The sequence below is a fragment of the Calypte anna genome, chromosome 8, assembly GCF_003957555.1.
Source record: "Calypte anna isolate BGI_N300 chromosome 8, bCalAnn1_v1.p, whole genome shotgun sequence".
In the NCBI taxonomy this organism is placed as follows: Eukaryota; Metazoa; Chordata; class Aves; order Apodiformes; family Trochilidae; genus Calypte; species Calypte anna.
This window is the reverse complement of record NC_044254.1, coordinates 4,911,944-4,930,424: the sequence shown is the minus strand read 5'-3', so window position 1 is coordinate 4,930,424 and position 18,481 is coordinate 4,911,944. Positions and strand designations below refer to the sequence as shown.

At 41.5% G+C, this 18,481-nt stretch overlaps 1 protein-coding gene across 4 annotated transcripts in view; it reads left to right on the top strand.

The window, feature by feature from the left end:
• Positions 1-18,481, top strand: part of RABGAP1L (RAB GTPase activating protein 1 like) — a 239,136-nt gene that overhangs the window by 163,343 nt on the left and 57,312 nt on the right. For 3 of the 4 annotated variants that reach the window (XM_030454812.1, XM_030454811.1, XM_030454813.1), the window contains exon 19: positions 18,275-18,403. In XM_030454812.1, the coding sequence (XP_030310672.1) occupies positions 18,275-18,403 (129 nt within the window). Of the gene's footprint in view, positions 1-7,446; positions 8,575-18,274; positions 18,404-18,481 lie in introns of those variants that run through there. The other variant, XM_030454814.1, reaches the window with a different exon arrangement.

Genomic DNA, 18,481 nt, shown 5'->3' with positions numbered 1-18,481 from the left:
TCTTTCTAATATCCAACCTAAACCTCCCCTGGCACAACTTAAGACCCTGCCCTCTTGTCTTGTTGAAAGTCGTCTGGGAAAAGAGCCCAACCCCCCCCTGGCTCCAACCTCCTTTCAGGGAGTTGTAGAGAGTGATGAGGTCTCCCCTGAGCCTCCTCTTCTCCAGCCTGAACACCCCCAGCTCCCTCAGCCTCTCCTCACAGGATCTGTGCTGGATCCCTTCACCAGCCCAGTTGCCTCCTTTGGACCTGCTCCAGCACCTCAATCTCCTTCCTGAACTGAGGGGCCCATAACTGGACACAGGACTCAAGCTGTGGCCTCACCAGTGCTGAGCACAGGGGCAGAATCCCTTCCCTGGACCTGCTGGCCACGCTGTTCCTGATCCAGGCCAGGATGCCGTTGGCCTTCTTGGCTACCTGGGCTTCTCTGCCATAATGCCATGAAGTGTCATGGCATCCATTTCTTAAGTCAGGCACAGCAGTGATATTGCTGGTGAAAGGCTATTTCCCTTATTCTAGTTTAAATTCATCACTGTTGGTTTTGCACTCCTCTGCTGTTACATCAGCATTGCCATAAGCAGTCCTCTTTCAGTGACACTCACATAGGTGTTTCTCACCCTGAAGTATTTATAGGTATCATTCATATTGCTTACTAAAGAAACCAATATTCTGAGTGTTCTTAAACACCAGAGTATCTTACTAAGTTGTCTTCTGCATCTCCTTAGTTCTGTATTAATCTTTGTAGAGGGGAATGACTGGACCTTTAAGAGAGCTCTGTATTTGATTGCTTGTTAAACTATTTCAGACTGTATGAAATAGCTGGATTTTTTTTTAAACAGGTCTTAATAATTATATGGAATTAAAAATAATATCGCTTGATATTAATGAGATTTTAATAGGTTTTTTTTTAAAGTAAACAGTGGAACAAGCCTTAATCATCTGCAAAATGCACAATAAAACAAAAAAGGGAATAAACATTTGCTTGTGGTAAATCTTTAAATATATTTGAATATGTGGTTTGGGACAAAGGCTATTCAGTTTTATTTCTTTATTTCTAAAAACCCTACTTTATCTGATAACAATGCAGAATGTTTTGTTCTCTTATTTGTATGAGGTAGTTTGTGTGAAATACAACTAACCAGGGTAGTCCAGAAATACCATTTCACCACCAAAGATGAGGACTTATAGAAGTGTAAAATTTTTAAATACAATTATGCCATACTTCCATATACTTCTGTATACATTTATACTTCACTTCTTAATGAACATATATTCAATTATGAATTTCTTTTTCCACTTGCAAGACATGAACTGACCTGACCTGTCTTGAATTCTATCTGTCGCTTATCTCCTGAATTACCACTTGCATCAACCCAGAACTTTAAAATTAGGTCTGAAATTTCAGCTCAGAAATTTATGCTCTTGAGAACAGGACATGCCCAAAGATAGCCAGAGCAATCATCCATTTTTGTGCATCTCAGATGCTGCTCTTCATGGTGAAATTCTCACTATTTCTCCAAGCTGTGTGGCTTGCAATGTAAACCAAAGTGGCCATTCTGACATCTCTTGAGTTTATGCCTCCTTTTATCACCTGCTTCTGAATTATTCTGAATTATCAGGGGAGGTTTAGGTTAGATATTAGAAAGAATTTCTTCACGGAGAGGGTGATTAGGCTATGGAATGGACTGCCCGGTGAGGTGGTAGATTCTCCGTCCCTGGAGACATTTAAAAAAAGACTGGATGTGGCACTCAGTGCCAGGGTCTAGCAACTGCTCCGGTGGGTCAAGGGTTGGACTAGATGATCTCTGAGGTCCCTTCCAACCCGGCTAATTCTATGATTCTATGATTCTATGATCACTTGTCTCTATTTAGCCTGGAGCATCAGTGGTTAAAAAGTAGTGTAGTTTTGTAAAAAAAAACAAACAAGAAAAAAGCCAAAGGGTGCAAGGCATAGCAGCAAGTAATGAACCAAGTTTTATCAGTCAGATAAAAACAAGCAGTAAAAATAAGAGGATTGCACTGAACAGCTGAATTCTTACTTATCTTAGTGAAGTAAGATCCAAATGCTTCATATCATCTTACCAGCTAAACTTCTGAGGATGTAAATGAATGGCAGGCAGGTGCTTGTTTTAGGTAAAACTTGCTTATTGTCATTGCAGATAATTAAAAATAGGAGTTGTCTTTCAGCTGGGGATGAAATTATGATGACAGCTGTGAAAAGTGCATTGAGTGTTTGGCAGTGGAGCTTAGCCCTTGTCTCCCAGAGATAAAACAGCTATTTTCTCCTGCATCCCTTTGCAGTTGCAGTGATGTGAGGAGCCTGAACTGAGTTTTAAATTAGCTCTGCTGTGAGACAGAGGATGGAGGAATTGAAATACAGGATTCCTTTCCCACCTGAACTGGGTTTGACTCCAGGTGATCTGGTTCAGTCCACAAGAACCAGTACTTGGTGACTTGTTGGAGATTGTATCTTTAGAGAAATCTGTACCTGAAAATGTCCAGAATCAATCAACTTCCAGACTATTGATTTTCTAGCCCTAATGTAACCAGTTTTCTATTTTTAAATATCCACTATTATTTGCTTGCTAAAAATCCATCCTTTCCTGACTACTTTCTTAGCCCATTTGCTTGCCTCCTCACACCTAAAATCAGTTCAATTTCAGTGAGCTGAATGTTCAATATACATTTTTAATTTTGAGGGAGAGTAGACAATCTCTTTTATAAGGAATAGAAGACTGAAAGCATGGAAGCATGTTGGAGCACTGAACTCTGATTTATCTATTAATGGCATTTCCCTGTTATACTTCTTTTCATAGCTTCTGGATATTGGAAACTGGAGATGGTGTTCTCAGGACTATATATATAGTTATGATATATATTTTTTATTTTTCAATAGCCTGTATATGACTCATGGACCTAGCAAACCCTGTGATTCTATTGGGAATTTATTTCTTAAGTATGTAATTGAAGGAAATAAAAACATTAAAATAGTCATTCCAGGTCAGACTTTTAGGCTTATCTACCCCAGTATCTTATTGCTAATAGTGGATACACAAGAAAGACTGTAAGAACAGGGCAATGTTGCTTCTTCTTTTCTGCAGCAATTTGTTTCTCAGGGGCTTTCTGAGAAAGAAGTAATCTCATGTTTAATAACTTTATATGGATCATTATTCCATAGGATTTTTGCTGTGTCTTTTTGATACTAGGCACAGAGATTTTCTCAGCTTAAATATGGGTTGTGTGAAGATGTGTTTCACGTTGTTTGCTTTAAACCTGTCACCTGTGAGTTTAGGAGGTTCCTGGTGCCTGTGTTGAAAGACATTTTGGTCTGTTGGTACCACTTCACATTCTCCACATCATTCATGATTTTTTAGATCCACAACACCCCTCATCAGCTGCCTATTTTCCAGGCTTAATAACCTTAAGTCTATTTTTATATCCTCATTTGGAAGCCTCTGATGAGCCTCATTCCATCTCTGTGTGCTGTTGTCAATTATCTCCTTTTAGAGCTGGGAGGACCACAGTAACGTGTAATATCAAAGATGAAAACACATCATGGAGTTACACTGCAGAATAATGGCATTCCCTCTTTAGATTCCTGTTCCTTTCCTATTATTTCCTACCAGGTGATTTACTTCATTGCCCTCTGCAGTGCACTGAGCTGTTGTTTCCATAGAACTGCCCACAGTGACTGCAAGACTCATTCCTGAGCAGCAACTGTCAGCTCAGAGTCTATAACTTATATGTAAAATTGATACTGTTCCCCATATGCATCCATTTACATTTATCTATATTGACTTCCATTTGCTGCAATATTGCCCAGTCATGCAGTCTCTTATGGCCCTTCTGCTGTTCTTTACTGTAAGTTCCCATCTTTAGAGCCCTAAATAATTTAGTAGCATTTGCAAACACTGTCACCTCACCATTCCCCCTCTTTTCCAAGCCATTTAAGAACAGGCCAATCAGCATGAGCCCAGCACACATCATTGATGGGTTCTACTGGGAAAATACATTGTTTTATCATGTTCCGTCTAATAATGATAAAGATATGAATGTCACTAACTCCATATTACACAGTGGTGATTAGACATGGAGAAAGACTGAAAAGACTAAGTGATTTCTGGTAAGGTAAGAGGTAAAGTCCTTGTTGTTGGCATGATGTGATTAGTATGGATTTTTAGAGTTGTTTTGGTGCAGAATTTTTGTTATCCTTTTCTAGGAGTAAACTTGAAAGAGAACTTCATTTTTTGTTCTTCCAGTTTTAGAGTCTACTTAGCTTTTCAAAGTCAGGAATTTTTGCCACTAATATGCTAAGGGCAATCCAATTTTATTTTTTACTTTATTTTATTTTTTATGATTTATTTTTTATGATTTATTTTATTTTTATGATTGAGAAGAGAGAGATGCTATCATGCATCAGCACTGATCAACTGATGTAGCAGTTACAAAATGTTTGGTTTATCTCTGTACTAACCTTTCAGGACTGTGCCCCATTAACACAAAAAATGTATATTCCTTATATCCAAAGCACAGGTTGGGAGGTGAGATCAGGGTTGCTTTTCCTGGAAGGACTGTGGCAAGATGGGACGCAGAGGGATGTCCTATGGGGAGAGCATGATCCTATAGGGAGAACAAAAAAAGGGAGCAGAGAGGGAGAGAGAAATCTCTAGTGCTGATGTAGGGTTGTCAGTTTAAAATTATGCACAGTGGGCAGGTTGCCAGATATTACAGCCAGTTGTCATGCCTTGTTAAACATGCAAGTGAGAACACTGTTATCTGAGTATTAAACCAGTATGAACACCCAAAACTAACACATTTATGTTCAGGCTTTGTGCACTCACTTATGTTCTGCTGTGTTCCATATGTTCTTCTAATTTGGTGCCTTTTAAAGTCCAAAGATTTATAAAGGACTCCCCATCATGATCTTTGATATCTCACTACAGAATTCAGAAAATACAGATAATTTCAAGTCATATCTTGGATGGTTTTATTTGCTAAGAGACTATTTTTCAATTAGCCACTTCTTCTGAGTTCAGTGGACCTCAGCTGTGTCAGCCTGGGCAGATCTCAGCTGCATCAGCACCAGGTGAGCAGACATTTCATGGATAGGAAATCCAGAACCAGAATTTAACTGCACTGTGGATCAGACAGCCTGCAACACAGAAATCAAAGAATGAGTTTACCCTAAGACTTAGTGTCCAAGTCACTGCCTTTTGGGCCAGTTTTCATTTCTAAACTTACTTCAGTTTCCTTTTCTGAAGAAAAGGGCACAGATAAAGAGTTCTTCATCAGGTTTGGATAAAAAAATAGGATGTATGTTCAATGAGGACACAGAAGTATTTAAGAAGGGTAGGAAGTATATTGTCTTAAACTACAAATCTAAATGACAGTTCACTGCTATGTTGTGTGAAAGGAATTCCTGAAAATTAAGGAGCATTGGATTTCTGATGATAATGAAGGAATTTTTGGTCAAGTCTTGGAAATCTTCAGATTGTAGAGACCACTTTTTACACAAAATATGCAGGCCTGATGTAAAAATCATAATTATGGTAGTAGACCATATCTCCTGGGGACCTCAGCCTGTAGTTAATCTTCCTCATTCTTCAAAAATTGTGCCTTATTTCTTAACCTGAATTAATCTGGTTTTAGCCTCTAGCTATGGAAACCTATTAGAACTTTCTAGACTTAAAGACTTTATTTAATAATCACTAAGCCCAGACCTTACCCAAAATGAACCAAGCCTGAATTTCTCTAAGGATGAGAGTTAGCTATTTATTAAACCAGACCAGTTATTACACTCTGATTTATGCTAGAAATAATTTAAGGCTTTTAAATGGATGGTGCTCTGAATTATTGGTACTCTTGCCTGTTTGGCCCACAAATCACCAGTGACTCTGCCTGTCCACCCCTGTGCTTCTGTCCAGTTCTGTAAATTGCTTCCCAATACACACAGCACAGTGCTCTTTTTTCTCCCTTTTTAATGCCTTTTGTTCACATGTGGAAAATAGAATGTACTGTTTGTAGAGTATCCTGCTCACTAGTGTGTGTTCAGATTAGATAGAAACACTTTAAAAATTTAGAAAAAATATGAAGAGCTACTTCCTTTCCTTTAAACCCTTCCACCCTACAGACTGGTAAGCTGGAAGTTTAACCTGTGGTGGATAACTGGTCAGCATCAGGAGTTTGCCTGTGCACATAATAACAGGACAGGTACCAAAATCTCTGGAACTGTATGCTAAGGGAGTTTGGTGAGTCTAGGAGAGTTCCCATCACAATCTTCACTTTAATTTTAGACTTCAATGAAACATGTGTTGGAAAAAGTAAATATCCCTCATCCCTGCAGCCTCCACCTCTTCAAGGGTCACAAGTCCATAGGGAAGCTTTTCATCTGCAGAATAGTGTTTCACAACCTGAGATACTTAAATCAGCTTTCAGAAGACCATTGATAGGAAATAACTTATGCAGTACAGCACAAAGTTTGCAGGTGCTTTAATTGACTTAAATCCCATATCACCAGGGGGTAAATCATTCAGGCCTCATTGACACTCTCAGTCATCTTTGCCCTCTGACTTCTGCTGGTTCTGCTTTAGCCACTTTCCCACTTGCTTCATGTGTCACCAGAAGTCCAGGTGACCCGTGTGGGTGTGGCTACTGTTGGTAATAATGTCCTTTTTTAAAGGAAAAATCTATCCAAGAAAATGTTTTTGTGTTTGAAAGGAATCCAGTATGGGTAATGTGTCAGACTGAAGGTACTTCATTTATTTTTTTATTTTATTTTCTTTATTTTATTTTATTTATTTTATTTTCTCAGCTTTTTGAAGTACTTACCTAGGTTTGTTCATGGTAACTGAAAATTAATGTCATATTTTAACTGTTCATGAACATGTTTATTATTTCAATTCAATGATGCCGTGCTATGGACTTTTACTTGACATTATTTTCAGATTTTTTCTTGACATGTTAAACTGAGTGTTAAATATGATTTGCAGAAATCTTTGCAATTAATGTGCTTTAGCTCCATTGAGCCCCTCCCAATTTTTTAAATTACCACCTTTCTACCTGTTAGCTGGGTATGAAATATTTCTTGGGCTCTGAGGGGAAACGCAATGGTTCTGTTACAGAGCTGATATTAGAATTCAGCAGTTGGAAGATGAAGCAGCACAAAAACCTGCTTTCTGAAATCCAGACCTGTGAAATGAAGTCATCCCTGCTGGGCTGGCTGTGACAGATGGCAGAGGCACCTGGCCTCTCCCTTCCTTCTGCAGGAGCCATGCGAGGTGGCTGAAGATGTGACATCATGGCCTTTTCCTTACAAATGTGCACTTTATTTCGAGAACCCATTCAAACGTGTGTGCTGACATCATTCCCTCCCTCCCTCCCTCCCCATCCTCTCCAAATTTAGAAATGCATTCTAAGAAAACCTGGCTCAAAATTCTCATTATTTCATCTATTTAATCCAGCCCTGCCCAGGCTCTGCAAAGATGGGCTGTGGCTCTCAGCTTCTCGGATGCTGCATGCTGCTCTCCCCTCACCAGCACTTCCTCACAACATCCTTATCCCTCTCCCACTCATCATCTGGAAGGGATGAGGGGGTTCCTGCCCTACCTGTCTGTCTCCAGCTTGCCCTGAGCCGGCATTTGCATCATTTGGAAGCAGATGGACCAGAAGTCATGCTACGGGCTGGCAGGCCGGGGTTCCTCCCAACCATCGGATGGCAGAGCCCCGCAGTTCATATTTCATGAGCCTGGGATTCAACAGCAAAAAGCCTTCAAAAGATCGAAGGGAGACAGGGAGGGGGAGCTCAGCCTTCCAGCCGCTCACTATTGGCTTCTTATTACAGCATTCTCCCCCGAGACGCTCCCTGCATGCTCATTCACGCCCCCTCCTCCCAGCCCCCCCTTGCTACCCCTTCATTACCGATTCCCAGCGAGCGGCAGCAGCGGCAGCCGCCGGGTTTGTCAGGGAGCAGGGATTGCAATGAGCTCATCCTTTTTCTCTGGGCAGCTTCGGGACTGCCCTGGCTTTATTGCTCTTCTCGCTGCTGCTGGCACACACAGCCACGCACCCTGGGCCCTGGAAAGCTTTCCACTGCCCTGCTTCCATCCCAGGTCGCCTGCACTGATTTTCTGCCATTTTCCTGCTTTTTAAAGGACGTTTTTAGATCCATGTTTTCTCGGGTTTGTTTTTCCAATTTACTTCGGACTCTGACTGAGGCAGCACGGCGGATCATATTTTTCCTTGATTCTTAGCAAAAAGCCTTTTCCCTTCCTAAAGAGAGAGTCACGGGCATTGCTGTAGGTGAGCCCATCCCCAGGATCTCAAGCCTGGCCTCTCCTCCCCTTCCACTTTTCGAAATTGCAGTTCAAAGCCTGTTCTCCTCAATCTGGATTCTTATTACTTCCTGCTAATGGATGAAGGGGTACCTTGCAAAACCCCAGCTGCCAAGCTCACACCACCTGTCAAAAAGTCCCAGGACATGCACGACGAGAGGAGCAAGCTGGTGAATGAGTATGCGTGTCGGGTGCTGGAACTTCTGGGGATGGGGCATCGCCTGTTTGTGCCTCGGCTGCTTGCGGTGAGATCACATTTTCTTGACACTAAACCATTGCCAAGTTATCATCTTCCTCGACAAACCTGCTTCCCCTCCCTTTCCTCCCCCCACCAGGATTCTTGACATGGAATGGAGGCGTGAGAGGTCTCTTATTTTTTTCCTCTCAGCTTCTCATAACCCATCTGCTAAGCACCGAGTCTTTTTTTCATGTTAGTCAGGAGAGCTGGACACTAGACCTGCTAATAGGGATCAGTGCCACTCCTTAACTAGCTTGGAGGGTTCACAGCCATGGGTGCCTTCTAAAAAAACCACAACACCACCTTTCTTAAAGCCATGAATGCTTTTGTTCTTCATCCTTATTCCATGTAAGCAGCATGCCCTGTCTACTTCTAAATACTGGTGTTCAGCATTTCAAATTTTATTCTTGTGACATCAAAGATCAGTTCTAAACATTTATAAAAAATCAAGTTACGTTGATGTATTTTGGCTTTCTACTGTTTGGTTTTGAAAAGGCAGTTGACACTGTGTGTGAAAATTTAAAATACAAGTGTTGAATTGTCTGGGAAATAAATTGTTAAAGGTGTTTGTAGCTGTCATGGCAAATTATATCTGTATGGGAAGTGGCCTGAAATTGGTGTGGCATGTTAGTGGAGTACAGAGAAGTGTGCTGTGATGATTTCCACAGAGCCACAAAACAGTGGTGAACCCACACTCAGTACCTAATCCTAGCTGGGTGTGCTCTGGGCACTGTAACTAAACCTGGCTTGAAGGTGCACTTGGTCACTGGCCTTGTACACCAAGATGTCATTTTTGTGATGCATATAAAGGCAGTTCATTTCTGATCCTGTCCTGTTTTCCAGCCTTTCCTCTATTTCCATACCCTGTGCAATCCTATATTGTAGTTATATGGAACTGTGCCACTGAAACACGTCCTCCCACCCATCTACTATGCTACCCTCACATCAGTGAATGTGCTCTGTGTATTAAATGATGTTCAGTGTAAAAGAAGGAAAAAAAGGTGGTTGGTTGAACCAGAGTGTCCCTGTGCTGTGGCATGTTAGATAATAATAATGATAATAATGATAATGATGATAATAATAATAAGTCTCAAACTGATTGATTGCTAGTAAAAGTGCAGATGAATTTGGCCATCTACAGTCTCTTGCAGAACTGGGTGTAGTGGCTAGTAACACGTGGTTGTATCTTTGTAAGCATTACTCCAGGTTACCTCCTAGAGTAATGCTTACAAAGCATTACACGTTCCAAGTGTACTGAAAGACTCCTCCATCCCATCCTGCTGCTTCAGTGCTGATGGTCTCTTGGGCCAGGACTGCCAAATCGTTCTAAATTGTTCAGTGATGAGCTTAAGGAAAGCAGAGACAAAACCACTAAGCTCTTTTTCACTTGACTTAATCAGGCTTTGTATTTGGCTCTCCAGGAGGAGAGTACCAGGGAATTTAGCACACTTCATCACCCAGGCAGCTTCACTTTGCTCAATGGCCTAATATTGTATATTAGAAAAGGAGGAAAAGACAAAACAATACAAATAATGCTTGTGGACTCAATATGATTCCCTGACAGGTTTTATTAGCTAAATATACCTCTCCTGACATACATCCCTTTTGACATAAATCACTTCCACACAGGAGGAGAGACTCTGATGCTGATGATTTTTTAAAAATGAGAAATCTCTAAGGACTAAGAATTTGTATTTTAATCAGAACTAAAGATACTTCAAAACCTTGGTGTTTCATAAAATTAAGAACTGGATTCTTTTTTACAAGCCTAAGCTTCTCCCTTGCCATCGTTGTGGGAGCAAATGGGCAGATACAAGGTGGTGTGAGGATCTACAACCTTGATACCACCCTTAGAAAAATTCGGATCACCTACTCACTGCACCAGCTAACTGCAATGGTGCTCGAGTGAAACAGCACTAATTCTTTAACCCTCTGGGGCGACCATGAGTGGATGAAGCTTGTAGATTTTGTGTTTTCACCTAGCCACGTTCATCAGCATTTTATCTGGCAGAATGAACCTTACCTCTGTAAGTCTGCAGCTACATGTAAGGCATTGAGCAGAGGGATGCTACTGGGTGTACCCAAAATTAGTGTCATATTTCTGGATGCCAACTCATTGCACACAAGCTTTTTTTTTTTTTTTTTTAAATAACATTAATAACACATTTTCAATAAACAAAGGGCACAGATTTTATTTAGAAAAAATGACTTTGACTGTATAGCTTTCACAGTAAAGAAATGGACATAAACAACACCAGTACAAGGAGTATTTTGATGTATGCTAGAAGAATATTCCAGTTCAACTGTAGCAGTGTAGCTTTACCCATCAAACCTTCCTAGATCCCAAGTTTATCCATCTTTGCCCTTCTTGGCAGCACAGAAAGGCAAATTCATCCTCTTGGAGTCCTGGACCTGGTTTCACATCTGGGGCTCATCTTTAAGGGCAAAGTTGTACAACATGCAGTGCTGTGATCTTGTTGCTACCAGTGGAAGCAGAACTATCAGGTTAGAAGAAACAGCTCATCTACCTTGATTTTCCATTGCATATCTTCTTTGAAGAACTTAAAACTGCATCTGGGTCTGTTACAGATTAAAGGTTACGTTCTGAACAAAAATCAGTGTAAGGGAACTTGCAAGCATTCTTGATTTACACATAGCATACTAAGTAGTGGAGTAGAGCTTGGCCAGATCCTTCTCAGCCTTTAACCTGGGCTTGTTCCTGACACATGTTCATCAAAGTATAAAACTGGCACTTTATACTGATGTTCTATAGAAATTCTAAGCATATATATACACTATATACTATTCTATAAACATAGAATTCTATGGAAATTAGTAATCTTTATCTGTTTCTGTGAAGGGGGAAGAATAATTAAGAAAATGTAGTGTGATCTATCTGGAATTTCTTCTGCTGTATTAGTTCCCAGGTGTTTAAGGAGATGTAGTCAGTATTAAGTGAGACTGCAAAATTAATAATTAAAGACAGAGAAATTAAATTAAAGATAAAGGCCAAGGTATTGTCCTTTGTCTTAATCACATTTTCCTAAATATTTTTGGGAAAGTAGTAATAACATTATTTGACCTAACAATTTTTTTTCAAAATTAACATCATTTAAGTCTCTCAAATTCTATTACTATTTTCTAAATATTTGCAGTTTTCCAGAACTTTACCTTCAGGTTTGAAAACATCCCTATTACCTCTGGGAAAGCTCTTTCCCAGAGTTTCAACTAATCCATGTAAGATAATTTTACAAATGTATTGAAATATTTAGGTGATGTGGGAAGGGCACCTGAGGAGGATATATGTAGACAAACCCTAAAAAGCAAGCTGAGACTTTTAAAAGATAATGTTTTGGTCACAGTTTCTCTTTTGCCTGGTTTAAAAAAAATATATTTGAACCAAAAATAGGATTATTATTATTCACCAAGAATTATAAATGCCCTGAGTGCAAAAAATGCAATGCACCTGCCAAACTTTAATTATCAGTTCATTAAACTTACAGATGGTTTCGTGAAATAAGTTGTTGATGAGTTCCACGAGCTGAGTGACACAATCCAATGAATTAACAGATCTCTGCCCGTCAAACAGCTGCAAAAAGGTTCCTGAGATGTCTTTATGTTTTATTGATTAAAATACCAAAATGTCAAGAAATTGAATCTTGGAATGCCAGTGATGCCAATTTAAAATTTTCTTTTATACTCCATGCCCATGGTTTTATATTGCTCCCTGGTTTTAAAGAGGATTAGCTTGCAGAAAGTATACTAAGTGTGCAGCATGGGTAGTGATACTCTCAAAATCATAGAATCATAGAATTGGCTGGGTTGGAAGGGACCTCAGAGATCATCAAGTCCAACCCTTGAACCACCGTTGCGGTTGCTAGACCATGGCACTGAGTGCCACATCCAGTCTCTTTTTAAATATCTCCAGACACGGAGAATCCACTACTTCCCTGGGCAGCCCATTCCAATGGCTGATCACTCTCTCCGTAAAGAAATTCTTTCTAATATCTAACCTAAACTTCCCCTGGCACAACTTGAGACCCTGCCCTCTTGTCTTGCTGAGAGTTGCCTGGGAAAAGAGCCCAACCCCCCCCTGGCTCCAACCTCCTTTCAGGGAGTTGTAGAGAGTGATGAGGTCTCCCCTGAGCCTCCTCTTCTCCAGCCTCAACACCCCCAGCTCCCTCAGCCTCTCCTCATAGGATCTGTGCTCGAGTCCCTTAACCAGCCCAGTTGCCTCCTTTGGACCTGCTCCAGGACCTCAATCTCCTTCCTGAGCTGAGGGGCCCAGAACTGGACACAGGACTCAAGCTGTGGCCTCACCAGAGCTGAGTACAGGGGCAGAATCCCTTCCCTGGACCTGCTGGCCACGCTGTTCCTGAGCCAGGCCAGGATGCCATTGGCCTTCTTGGCCACCTGGGCACACTGCCACCTGGGCACACTTTACTGTTACTTGTTTTTTTGTGATTTTAATGATGAAAATAATTTTTAGATCAAGTGATTATTTTAATGAAGTTAAAATATTCAGGAAAGGAGAAAGAACTGGGCAGTATAGGCTCTACCTCTCATTTTATTGAATAATATGATGTGGTGATGGTTTGACATTCTTAGTAATTATTATCTTAGTTCAGCAAATTGTTACCACATAAACTCTCCTTTCCATGATTCACCATTATTCTTATGGGATTTTCATTGACTAAATATTTTTTAGGGTTGAGACTTCAAAATTCTCAGTAGATACGATTTTAGGAGAGTAATTTGTTAACATTTGTTAAAATATCATTACAACAGTGATTCAAGCAGAAGCCTAGGAGAGAATTAAATCTGACTTTAAATATTTTACATATAATTGCTGTTTTCCTGACCTATTTGCTTCTTCTTTTCTTGTATTTATTTTTAAATGAAGTCCTATGGGTACATCTACCGGTACATCTATTTTTCTGTAGTTTGGCAGGGTAGTTTTATTATTCATTATTATATTTTTCAGTTTTGTTTTTCCTCCTCCAATTTCTAAAATAAAGTTCATAACACTCAATACATTATGGTAACTTTAAAAAAAAAACAAACCAAAAATACCAAGCTAAAAACTATATAAAAATTAAAGCAAAACATCCAACCAGAACCTCTAGGAGGAATTCTTGCCAAAAATTAAGGTATCTCAGTTCCTGATAATATGCAAAACTTTGGCAAAATGTGTTTTTTGCTTGTTTTCTACTGGGAGCAACTGTCCAGGAGTTTTCATTGCAAACACCTTCCCACTCTGTTGGAATCCTGGACTGGGATATTGTTGGCTGCCAGCACTGCCATATCCACAAACCCTCAGTGCAGAACCAAGAGCAGCAGCAAAAATGGGGTTTAGTTTGGTTGGGGTTAGAGTTTTGTTGGGGGGCTGAGGTTTGGAAGAGTATGAGGGAGGAGTAATGGCATGAGGAACAGGAGACTGGAAAGGCCACGTCTCCAAAAAGGGTGAATTTGGAGTTTATAGAATCACAGATTGGTTTGGATTGGAAGGGACCTTTCCCCTCCTAACACCTAGGGACCTAACACCTCCCACTAGACCAGGTTGCTCCAAGCCTCATCCAGCCTGGTCTTGGAAGACTTCTAAGGATGGAGCATCCACAGCTTCTCTGGGCAAGCTGGGCCAGTGTCTCACCATTCTCAGTGTCATAGAATCATAGAATTGGCTGGGTTGGAAGGGACCTCAGAGATCATCAGGTCCAACCCTTGATCCACTACTGCTGCAGTTCCCAGCCCATGGCACTGAGTGCCACATCCAGTCTCTTTTGAAATATCTCCAGGGACGGAGAATCCACTACTTCCCTGGGCATAGAATCATAGGGAAATCTGCTGGAACTGTGTAGTGCCCACAGCTGCTGGCATCACAGAGAGGGAAGGAGACAAATGGTTCTCAAGTACAGTGGTTATCAAGCCATTTATTGCTTTTCAGTACACATTCCCCTGCTGCCCTTTGCTCAGGAGGGGCTTTGGCAAGGTGGGCTTTGGCAGTGGTCCTGGGTGCTGGCTGCTCCCAGCACTCTGCAGCTGGCAGCTCATCTGAAATACAGCCCATTATGGATAGGAAATCACATAGTCTCAGCTGTGGCAAGAGCATATCTCAGCACAGTAAAACTCATCTAGGAGAAATCTGATGTTGGGAAGAGGAGATGGATGTGTTGGTCATAGCTGCCTTCAGGAGTGGGTTGGAAACATGAGATAGGCAACTGCACCAGCTTTCTGTCAGCTCTACATCTGTCTTGTCTGGTTAAGTCACAGCCAAATGGTCCTCCTGCCAATTCTTCTTGTGGACAAAATCAAAGTGCAATAGTGTTCAAAGCTGAACATTCTCATCAGCATCCTGAAAGCAGCTTTTCTTGTGTCCCTGAAGCGATGACCCCGTGTGGCACATAATTCACAGACTCACAAGTAACCCTTACTGACACAAACTTTATTCATCTGAGGGTTGTATTTAAATTCTTAGCCCACCCGTCCCCTTCCCTCCTCACCTCACCTCTTCTCTCCGCGCCTCTCCTCTCCTCGCCTGTTCCCTCCTCTCCCTTCCCCACTCGTCCCCAACCATCCCGTCCCGTCCCCTCCCTTCCCCTTCCGTTCCCTCCCCACCCATCCTTTCCCCTCCTCGACTCACCTCGCCTCTCCTCTCCCTTCTCCTCTCCTCTTCCCTCCTCTCCTCGTCTCTTTTCTCTCTTTACTTTCCCCTTTCCTCTCTCCTCTCCGCTTCGCTCCTGGCTGCCCAGCGGCCACATGGTGGTGGTGGGGCACTTCCTGATACCTGAGACCCTTCACCTCCGCTGCTCTGTGTTTTAAGACAGAGCCTCCGGTGTCACAGCACCGGTACGGACACACTCTCCGGTGTCACGGCACCGGTACGGACACACTCTCCGGTGTCACGGCACCGGAGCGGACACACTGCGTCCTTCAGGGAGAAGCAGGGCCCGTGTATGGCGGATGAGTCTCTCAGCACCTGCGATCTGAGGGCTCCACGTCCATCAGTGCCTCCATTTTGCGAGCCGTCCCACCGCTCCTCTCCCGCAGGCGCACCCGGCCCTGGTGCCGGTCCGTTACCAGACGCGGGGGAGGGAAGGGAAAGTTCGGATCCCGCTTCGGATCTATCCCTCCGGGATCAAAGGGAAAATGCTCGGAGAGCGTCTCCGGGACGACGGGGACAGAGCGATCCCGCATCTGAATACCATGGGTGAAATCGGTGTCACATTAAAGGAGCTGCAGCCTCGCCAGGCTGTAGCAAATTAACTGCTTCCGACACCACGGAGCAGCCACTGTTAGGAGGCTTTTACCCCATGTCACTTTTTAAGGCTTCAGAAAGAGTTGGCCACGGTCCCACCAAAGCTGTGGTGCTTTTATCATAGCGCGTTGCCAGGTCCCATAATCGGACCCCGATTCTGTCCCATACCTCAGAATCACAGACATTCTGAGAGGTCAAAGAGGGCTCCTGTTCCTTGGCCCATAAAGGCAGTTGTTTCAGGACTGTACTGTCTAAATCCTGACCTTGTTTTTCCAGTAGGTGTCTAAGCACAACCAGAACACCTTCCCATTCTGCTGTAAGAGAATTCCCCATCTCTAGTTCTTGGTTGCTCAAGCAGAGGTAATTGGAGGGTGTGCACTGTTTTTTTCTTTTCCTCTTTAGTTCAACCAAACTATGCCACCGGAACAGACTGACACCTGCTTTTAATCTAGACCCAATTCTGTCACCATTTGTGATGTATTCATACACTTAAAAGTTATTCTTGCTGAGACAAACTATTCATCTGAGGGTCTTATTTATCCCAGGTTCCTCCCAACAAGGTCCAGTATTTTTCTGGGGTTTTTCCCAGTAATTTTCTGCCCTTCCTTCTGAGGTAACTTCATCAGAACATTCCTTTCTAATCACCCACATTAACTTCGCCACCTCCCACAACCCAGCAGCTTCTGTGGCTTCGAATGAAGGGAGGATCTAATAGATCTCCTTGCTCGTTCCTTGTGATTAAGGTAGCAAAGACTACAATGGAGTGCCCATTAGGGTATTAAGGTATTCTCCAAAAATACACAGAGTGATAGGTAAAGATGCAGGATGTAGATCTTTTCCTCACAGACTCTTGATTAAGCACACTTCTGATGTCACTTCATGGTCTTCACCATCAAAGGTGCTGGGTAACCATGAAAATACCCCCTTAACTTCTGTGTCTATTGCAGGTTTGGTACCTAATTTAAATATCTTCAGAAACCCCTTCCCCCATCATATTAATGTGTGGGTAAATTGTTATATTTTTATAAACTCTCTGTATAGGGTGCTGTAGTATTTTCAGGAGTGGAATTTATCAAACTAGGTTTTAGTATTACTGGTATTTATCTGCAGCACCATATTGAAATTCAGTTTGCTTGGGGAAACACATTTTTTGTACATTTAAGAAGAGCTTTTACATAGCAGACATAATTCTTTTCATTTAATGAGCTAGTGATGCAAATTTGTAGGGTATATAGTGAGGATTCATAAATAAAAGTAAGATTTTCTTTGCATTGTAGTAATAACAATACTTGTTTTTATTTAGTTGAAACAAATTTAACATCCAAGAGAAGTAACAGTATTACCAAAGGATGTGGAATGGATGAGAATGGAGTTAAGAATCTAATTTAGAAACTATGTATATCTGGTGCACTTATGGCCTATAACAAGGCAAAAAATTACAAAGGGCATTACTCCTGAGAAGTGGAGAATAATAATGAACACATGAAAATGGTGGTGGTTGACGTGAGCAATTAATTTGGCAATTAACCAGAGGTACCTGCTGTTTCTGGGATATTTGTAGCAATACTGCTGCACTACAGTAGTCTCCATTGACACATTTTTCCTGAGTCTTTCTGGGTTAGAGATCTTAAAATTCACATTTTTGAGATTGTTCTAAATGTCTTGTCTGGACACAGATATACTGTGAACATTTTAAAGGAGCTATCCTGGTATTTTCTATCTGGTAGATCTCTTGGTGTACTTGTTGGTAAATCCCAAGGTGCATACATTTGTCTCTGTGAATCATACTACTCTGTCAGCAGCAGAACTGGATCAATACTGAAGGTTTTTCTGACCTATTAGTCTTAATACCACAGCGAGAGGCACAGTACTATCAGACATGGGGAAATAAACATGCAAAACTTTTTCTGGCAGAGTGTTCTTTGAGGAATTGTTCACAGACTTCTGCACATTAACTTGCTGATGCCTCTTGTGAGTCATCCGTATTTCTCCTTCTACTGTTTGTGTCTGCAACCATACGTGTAAATATACATATGCACACACATATACATTGTCTTCTTATGGCAGCATTATGAGACTCAGCAATGGTCTAATGCACAAAATCTCTAGAAAATATTATGAATTCTCCTTGCTTTTTTGTTTTGCTCCTCACTTGATTGACGTCTTGACAGGCTGAACAAGAATCCCTTTCTCACCCTGCAGGTACAGAAGGATAAAACACATTAATGTGTTACAGTCCTCTGGTTGTGTCTCTTTTCTAGGGATTCCTCAAATATTCTTTAACATCTGTTTGGTTTTATAAGACAGGGCTAAGAGCACTGATTTCAGGGATGTGTTTGAGCTAATGTGAATTTTGGTGGTTTGGAATACGTTCAGTGGATGACAAATCCAGGAAAAGAACACACCTGCATTGTTCTGAGGGTTTATGGCAGTTCCCTGTGTTTAATTACAGACATCAAAAGAGGACCTCTTACAAGCTGATTTTGAAGGAGCTTTGAAGTTCTTCAGGGTTCAGTTGCCAAAGAGGTACAGAGCTGAAGAGAACGCCAGACGACTGATGGAACAAGCCTGCAACATTAAGGTAAGGATGCTCTTCATTTCTTCTCATTTGGGGTTTTTACAGGAAAAGTGATGTGCAGTGTTAAGAATGGCAGTAGCA